At 43.7% G+C, this 9,016-nt stretch overlaps 1 protein-coding gene across 1 annotated transcript in view; it reads left to right on the top strand.

The window, feature by feature from the left end:
* Positions 1-2,983: 2,983 nt before the first annotated feature.
* The window catches only part of trim8a (tripartite motif containing 8a), a 17,519-nt gene continuing 11,486 nt past the window's right edge, over positions 2,984-9,016 (top strand). Inside the window, 1 exon segment of the mRNA XM_080848429.1 lies at positions 2,984-5,370. Coding sequence (XP_080704555.1) covers positions 4,798-5,370 — 573 coding nt within the window. The 5' untranslated portion in view covers positions 2,984-4,797.

A 9,016-nucleotide genomic window follows, 5' to 3' on the forward strand; every position in this document is an offset into this window, starting at 1 on the left:
GTAATGGTTACAGTAATGGTTTTTAAATGTAGATGACTGTCCAGATTGTCAAATCTTGTGCCTTTTAAAACATGGTTAAGAAATTAAATGACTTTTCTTTCCTACTTTTATACAATCATGTAATTGTGATTCATAACGCACCAGTTACCTTGACTGAAAAGGCTGTTTTGGGAGTACATATTGTTATGGTTATGATTTTCGGTTGCCACAGAGGCAGAGAAAAAAAAAAAAAAGAATCCTTCGTTTACATAGAAGAATCTTTCTTTGCAAGGATCCTTAGCTGCTCCAACAGGATTCCACTGGCATGAGCGAACCATAGTCCTCTGCGCCCACAGACACAAGTCAGACATTAAGAGAATACCTGAATACCTAGCATGCAAACATGCTTCACCGTTTCAGTGTCCCAAAATGGCGGTGGCCTAGCTGTTGAACCAAGTCTGACGTACAAAGGTTTTTGAATTATGTTGGTGCCTTCTTTATAATTGGATATGGGGGAAAATACTGCGTTATTGTTCCTTTACTCTCATACATAACCAGTTCCCATACAAATTATTCCATCTACATAGCTGTACCAAAGTCAGTATTTGCCCATTGCTAATTACTCTCCTATTCCATGACGCTTATGATAATGTGAGGTAAGAGATGTGTAAGTAATGTTTCATGAGAAATTCATTATTGTATTTCACAACCCACAGTGCTTTGGTCTCATACAGTCCTTGCATTCCATGTCTCTTTGTAAAGACAAGCAAAGGGCTTCTGGGCACAATATTCACTTAATATTCTTACAGGTTTTTGGTTTTTTTGGTGGCTTGATGTAGGTAACAGTTTCGAGTTTTGGATTTATTTCCAACAGAAAAATTACATATAGGCCTACTGCTTTTTATGTAAAAACACTAAATTGTGTGTAATCCTGAAGTGCATTATTTACATAAAATAAAAAGAAAACTATGAATAAAATTTGTGTGGTGTCTTGACTGAAAAGAGGTGTCCTGGATGTCTCCTCAGCATTAGTCCCTGACAAACACGTGCCCTACCTCGTCTCAGCTTGTCCTGTCAGCCCAAGAATACCAGCCATGCTGAGGTCTTAATTAGTCTGTGACTCAGACCTTCACAAGGAAATGTGAGACTGGAGGAGGGAATGCGAGGCTTCAAGAGGAGGAAGTAGAAGCCAGCAGAGTTGCCATCATCCTTTAATGCCAACATTGAGTTGTTCAGCGATTACTGAGGTACAAAAATGTTCTCATCATTTGGTACAAAAATGTAATCATGACAACACACAATAGATAACACACATACATGCACACACAGCATAGGTCACACTCATATTGTTTCTTCTTTCTGCACAAGGTTTTAATGTTATAGGAAGTATGTTTTAAGATAGCATATATTTGTATAATTGTATACTGTAGGCCTATATATTGTTTAATTGTATATTTTAGGTGACTTATATATTTTATTAGAATAGGTAGCCTGATCAGGGACTGAGGTTGCAAATTAGCTATCTAGCTACAAACCTTTTATGTATTCACATCTGCAAGTTGTGTCATGGCCTTGCCATGTCATGTTTGTAATAATGTGCACTGCTTTGTCCCTGCTAAATAAACTACAAACAAACAAACAAACATGAAGTCATTCAGTTGTGAGTCTGTTGAGGTATCTTATTTCACATGTCTGTTATATTATAAGTCATATTTTAGTTGTCCAGCATTAGAATCACTCATTAACATGTGTATGTCTTGTCACCTGTGCTGAAATTCCGCTGGCAAATGGTGAGAGTGTCTGGTGAATGGACCAAACCTGCTGGCTGCCATGGGTCTGAAAACTTCTCTTTGAGGGAATGTACGTCACAAGGCAGGAAAGGCTATTCTTTGGGACCCATGAATACTACCCCAAGCCGGCTTTTGAGAGCCATAGGCCTATAGGACACTCCCATCAAGCATGTTTGGCTGGGTCATTTCTGGATTTGGCGTCCATATTCTTCACGTGGACATAACAAGAGTTGTCAGTATGCCTACATTTCTATCAAAGGGATTTAGAAAACATTATTTATGCCGTATCTCACGAGTTCTCTAGCGCCACGTACGGCATCGAAGAAGGACACCTCCCAACTACACGTGAGCACGTGGTAAGCAACCGGTCCCGACCAACTGGAGTTGCCCTTTTAAATTTACAGCTGCTCTTAACTCTAAATTGTATCACAGAGTGTGGGTGTCACTTTCCTGAAGAATTCAGTATGTCCTTCTTCAATGCAACCTTATTAATGCCTTTCATAAGCACTAACGATCTTACCCGAAAGAAAATGTTAGCTTCTCTAAAGACCAGGGCTCGTATAGGCCTACCCGATTCCACACGTCATGGGAATAACACTGTATAAACTATATTTTATGCTGCTACTATTCATATGTGTCCGTATACAACATTACACCTTTAAAACAGAACCGAGTTTACCTAAATGTTTGACATAAGATAATTAATCCTATTACTCTGCCATGCGACATCATCTATCAACGAGACTTCACACGTGCTGATAGGGTTGACAAAACCGACAGGCCTATTGTCTACGTCACAGACTTTTAACTATATGTTACAACAAATTCTCTTAATGTATTAATAGAACCGCTTCACTTTCTATACAAAAGGCAGATAACCTAAATATCACACTGAAACATTACTATCACTGTTTTCACTGCACCATTTTCAATGTATCTGACGGGGAACAAAGGGGTTTCAATAAATGCGGTGAATGCGAATTCCAGCTCAGATTATTTCAAAAAGAGGAACCGATGTGTTGCCCTTTTAAATTGGACCCCCGCCCCGTTTAGCCATCAACTCCTCCCGGTTTAATGTATCAAGTCTGTGACGGGTCACGTGACTCTCAGAAGGGGGGAGTAAATGTGAGATGTGTTCTGAGCCGAGTTGCAGTCCTATGCCTGCATTCCTCACATCAAGGATTTTGCTTGCAAGAATATAGGCCTATATATCATAAATAATAACACGGACGCCGAGTGGAATACAGCTGGCTGCGTTGGATTTTCAAGGGATTTTTAACTTCAATAGAACTACCCTGGACTGACCGAGGGAAGTCTTCTGCCGAGCTACATTTTTCTGGGAATATAGCTGAATTGAGTGCATACAAATGAGATAGAGAAAATAAATACCCTAGATACGTCGTTTTTATCCGCTTTAAAAGAGGAAAAACAAGATGGCTGATGACAGCAAGCGACAACAAGGTTAAAACGACATCGTCCCCTTTAAGAACCAGAAAGCCTGCTTTGATATATAAACATTTTAAGCTCCCCATCTGAAGAGAATATATGCATTACATTACGTTGCTGGCTATTGTTAATTGAAAACGAATACAAATCTCTCTAGTCCAGGGGCCAGTGGACCGTCGACATGGCAAGACTTAGTGTTTCGGGAAATTCTTACATCGCAAATGAGAGCAGACAGTTAACAGCGAAATAAAGATAGCAAGGTAAGGTGAGAGTGATCTCTTTCAAGAACGCGAAAATAGAAAAACAGCCTATGAAATCTTTTTACCCAAGAATTACCCTTAGGATCTAGTCTACGTGTGGTGTACGCCTTTAACGTTAGCCTAACGTTAATCCACTTTGTTCTTGTTTTCCCAAGTGACTTCTTTGTAATTTCAAAAATAAAAAAGAAATCGCCTTTATTTTAACCATTAAGACGCACTTTCAAGCAAAATACGTATCACTATGTGCTCAGCGTGGTGATAAAGTAGAAGCTAGGGTAAAGGTTATGCTTTCAGGGGGGGAAATCAAATTGATTCGCGATTTAGAGTGTGTTTGTACGAAGCTATCTGCCCACTGAAAGCTAGTTTAGCCTATTATCGCTAGGTACTGGAACGCTGTGAAGACGAATCGTATTCGGGATCAGTGAGACGCAAGGTAGCCTACTTTTTAAGCCACTTTTATACGCTGGGAAGATACCTTTACCCAGAATGACGTCAGAGATAAGGGAATACAGGTTTTTATATAAATACAGGGATTGTCGCGATTAATTCTTTAGAAATAACTGACTATGCATTTTGTTAACTTCTATACATTGGTTTTCTTCCACCATAGAGAGACATCATCAGTCATTGACACATTAGAACGCTGGAGACTCATGCTGTCAGTATTTTCCACACAGTATAGCCAAGAAAAATGATCCCAGTGCGAAAAACGTTTCAGAAGCTCTGAAAAATAAGTACATCATAGTATCGATTTTGTATTGTCTATATTTTACAACGTTGCGACGAACATGCAATGAGAGAGAGACTCTGTATGGCACAAATTCCTCGGTAGAGAACTCATTAGAATGGAAGGGGCTCTAGCAGTTTGACAGATGTGCTCATTTCTTGACCATAACCACAGTCGCTACAATGCAAGTAAGGGCCAACGAAGTTGGTCGGTTTAGTATACTTTAGCGTTTGAGGCATTACTCTAGCTTTTCAACCAAATTGACCCAGTAGCACCGCAATAACAGACTACGCAATTGGATTGCAAAACCTGATTCTCGCTCATGCGGAATTAGATTTCTGTCATTTTTTTTCTGTGTGATAAGGAGTGGAAGGGACGCCAGCGTGGGTTGTTTATGAAATCATATCCGTTGTTGTTTATACAGACTTATGTGTCTGCGAGGTTTAACCCCAGACGCATGCACTTTCTTCCCGAATTAGTTTTGTGGAGAAACATGCAAGACTGAACCACTTCTTCCAACCAAGAGATTCAGAAGTGTTTTAATAGGACCTAGCCAAATTGTTCTGTGACTTGAATTTTCACCAAATCCGTCACCATGGCGGAGAACTGGAAAAATTGCTTCGAGGAGGAACTTATTTGTCCCATATGTTTGCATGTGTTTGTTGAACCGATACAACTGCCTTGTAAACACAACTTTTGCCGGGGATGCATAAGCGAGGCCTGGGCCAAAGACACGAGTATGGTGAGGTGCCCAGAGTGCAACCACGCCTACAATCAGAAGCCAAATCTAGAGAAAAACATCAAACTGACGAACATTGTGGAGAAGTTCAACGCTCTTAACGTTGATAAAACTCCAGCAATACTTCAGTGTATCCTTTGTCGGCGTGGACCGCCTCTTCCTGCACAGAAAGTTTGTCTCCGCTGCAACGCACCTTGCTGCCAGTCCCACGTCCAAACGCATCTCCAACAGCCTTCTCCCAATCCCGGGCATTTGTTAGTTGAGGCCGAGGACGTGCAGGCCTGGAGCTGCCCTCAACACGACGAATACAGACTCTACCATTGCGATGTAGAACAGGTGGCCGTCTGCCAGTATTGCTGCTTCTCCAGATGCGCTCCCAACCATGGACATGCCGTATGCGACGTGGAAGTTCGTCGCAATGACATACGGGTGAGTAGATTGGTCAAACAAGTAGCCTTCTCTCAAAGAAGCAGAAATAGTTGCACTGAAAGACACCTTGTTAAAGTTTTCAGTCGTTTTTAAACATTGAAATAATTCCTATGCAGATAGCATAGCTTACACTGTATATCGTTGGTTCATGTCAGAGATGTTTTACAATTTTCAAGGTTTGAAGGTGAAAAAACGGCAACCTTTTTGTTTGGTTTATTTACAGACCACAATATCAGACTAGGCAACAGCCTCACACAGCAAGTGCAATGTTAACTTGAATCTGACCTTTTGCCATAGTCCAAGGAATTTCTTATCTAAATCAAATAGGCTAAGAGTGGGTTACAGCTTAATGAGTTAGCAATTTGGCATAATGTATAGGCCTATCTTATGTTGTTTAGACCAGGAACACAATTTACTGTTGTAAAGTCATTTTTTTTAATTATTATTTAGTGTTACAAAATGTTTGTTGATGCCTTGAAGAGCTCTTAGACTTTTACATTTAGAGGGTAACGTTCCCCCAGGCCCCTTGACCCATGAGTGTTACCGCCTAGGCCCGCCTTCACATAAATGTCTGCCATGACTGGCAACATTTTCCGTTGAACTAGTCAGTAACGTGAGCGTGTCAGGGCCAGAGCATAAAGTCAACACAGAAATAACACCACAAGATAGAAATATTCATGTCCTGCCACATACAGCTTCACACACGTGCACACGCCACACCAAATATAGTCCTCTGAACACACCCAGGTAGTTCCGGCCAGCACACTGCATGCCTACTTTTGAATTCCCATAGCGCTGTCTTCAAAGACTTGACTCCAGAGCCACGATGTCATTTTAACCCTATCCCTCGGTTAACGTTAATAAAAAGCTAACCGTCTGAGGATGATACGACGTGTAGTTTTTCTGTTTTGGTTTACCTCGGACGTTATTTTGAACGGCAGCCCCGACATTCACACACACAGATCAGATGTGGTGGCCCTTTTTCAGCTGTCCTTCATACAACATTAGGTCTTGATATGCAGATGAGCGGGGCGGGAGGCCGGTCCGAGCGAGGCAGCAGGGTGGGAGTGAGATTGCATGGTGCTGCTCCAGCTGCCTGCAGGAAGAATAATGAGCTGTTGTGAGGTGCCGGGCTGCTGGGCTAGGCTGGGACGGAGCCTGTGCATGCGTGGAGGAGTGTGTGTGTGTGTGTGCATGCGTGGAGGAATGCTCCTCAGACGGCCAATGTGTCATGGCTGCGGAGGAGACCGGGCTCCAGGGAGGGACAGGCCCCTTCTGCCCACAGCTGCTGCTTAAAACACACACACACACACACACACACACACACACTTCTTCTCACTTATACATACACACACCCTGTGTCCTTCTCTTGTTTCGCAATGGCTCTAGGAGAGAGAGAGACTAGAGCCATTTTCGAGTTGAAGCTGTCTTTCAGCTCACAGACCCCGCTCCAGTCACCCAGTACCACCACCCCCTCACACACACACACACACACACACACACACACACACACACACACACACACACACACACACACACACACACACACACACACACACACACACACACACAGACACCCTAACTGCCCTGGGAGGAGGCAGCATGGGGGCCTTGGCTCATGCTTCCCTCCCCAAAAAGCAGGAAGGGTGTGACCCCAGTTGCCTCAACCTTCCGCCCCCAACAGAAGCGCCCTCTCTCCCCCTCCGGGCAGTGCTGATGAGATCATGGGAGTCAGAGGAGGAAGTGGCCCTTATGGCGCTTCACCTCCCCCTCGCCCACTGCTAAATCACTCTATCTTCACTCTCTCTCTCTTATTCTCTCTCTTATTCTCTCGCTCATTCTCTCGCTCATTCTCTCTCTCCCTCTCTCTCTTATTCTCTCTCTCTCTCTCACACTCTCTCTCTGTCTCTCTCTTATTCTCTTTCTATCTCTCATTCTCTCTCTCTCATTCCCTCTCATTCTCTCTCTTATTCTCTCTCTCTCATTCTCTCACTCGCTCTCTCTCATTCTCTCGCTCACCAGCTGTATTGGGAGGAAGTCCAGGAGAGTGTCAGCCAGGAAGGAGGGTGTCTTGCCTGTGTCTTCACTTGTAAAACGTTGCTCTCACTTGCCTGCTTTAAGCTTCCCTACGTTCAAATAGAGCTCGTAATCCCTCTGACACATACCAGGGTTCATTTTCACTTTACGCCTAGGACATTTCTTCATACCAGCTTTGGATAGGGACACATGTATTTCGTCATATCAAGGGTGTGTAATTGTGGCAAAGGTTAATTTCGTTTCAGATGCTGGCAAGCCAGGGCGTTACTTCTTGGCAGTTTTTTTCCTCCAGGGGTTTTAAAAACAAGAACTGTCAGACGTTCTCGGTGCAGAAGAACAGACTGTGGACCTCAGATTTCGGGAATTGCTGTCAAGTTATTATGAAAGAGACACTGTTCACTGTGGGCTCCCTACTTTGGCACTCGGTTGTAGAACCCAGGCCCATGGCCAACCCCCAGGACGTCACTCTCAAGAATGGGACTCTGAGAGAGAGAGAGAGAGAGAGAGAGAGAGAGCGAGGGAGAGAGAGAGAGAGAGAGCGAGGGGGAGAGAGAGAGAGAGAGAGAGAGTAAGCGGGGAGGTCATCATTCTATTTATTGTCACTGCCTGTCTTTTCTGTTTTTTTGGGGGGAAATTAAGATGAAGGAAGGCGCATGTTCTCGGGATGTGCTGCAACATTTCCATCTATTTCCGACACAAAGAGTAAAAGGGAGTGGGGTGGGGGTCGGAGGGCGAAAGGCCGGTTAACAAATGAGGAAGATGCAAAAGAGAAGTCAGGGAGTGCAGGCGATCCAGGGCGCCGGGGCCTCATCACCTCATCAACCATGCATGCCGCCGCTGGTACACAGCTCCTCCATGACAGGAATTAACACAGACAAAGCCATCCCTGCTGCTAGTGCAGAGTTAGCGCTGCTATTGCTGCTGCTGTTATTGCTGCTGCTGTTATTGCTGCTGCTAGTGCAGAGTTAGCGCTGTTATTGCTGCTAGTGCAGAGTTAGCGCTGCTATTGCTGCTGCTGTTATTGCTGCTGCTGTTATTGCTGCTGCTAGTGCAGAGTTAGCGCTGCTATTGCTGCTGCTAGTGCAGAGTTAGCGCTGCTATTGCTGCTGCTAGTGCAGAGTTAGCGCAGCTATTGCTGCTGCCTCTGTTTGACTGCTCCTATCTCTGTTGGATTTGAGATCAGTTCTCATTTCATCCCTCAAGAAAAAGGTTCATCAGGGGTTTTTTTTTATGGCGTGAAAGGTGCTGCAGAGAAGCTCTCGGCAAGGATAGGGGAAACTGGATTTTTGTCACAGAGGAGAACAGAGGGTGTTTAAAAAGCCCTTGGAAGGATTCTACAAAGATTCCATGACAGGATTCTATAGTTTAACCTCCAATGATTCTTACTGAGACACTATCGCCCTTTTTTTGAGCGAGTGAACTGAGACACTAACATAGGCCTACTTCCTTTTAACAGGTTAATCGTATCTGAACTGGATCTTTCTCGTGTGAGTTGCAGTTGTTGGGGAAGACTATCACTATGATTTGGCGTGGATGAGGGGAGAGGGGTCTGATGGGAATGCTTTCATTGCAAGGCCTTCTGTCTTGCGTAAATGTCCATTCTCTCCCC

The sequence above is a fragment of the Sprattus sprattus genome (genome assembly GCF_963457725.1).
Source record: "Sprattus sprattus genome assembly, chromosome: 12".
Classification (NCBI taxonomy): domain Eukaryota; kingdom Metazoa; phylum Chordata; class Actinopteri; order Clupeiformes; family Clupeidae; genus Sprattus; species Sprattus sprattus.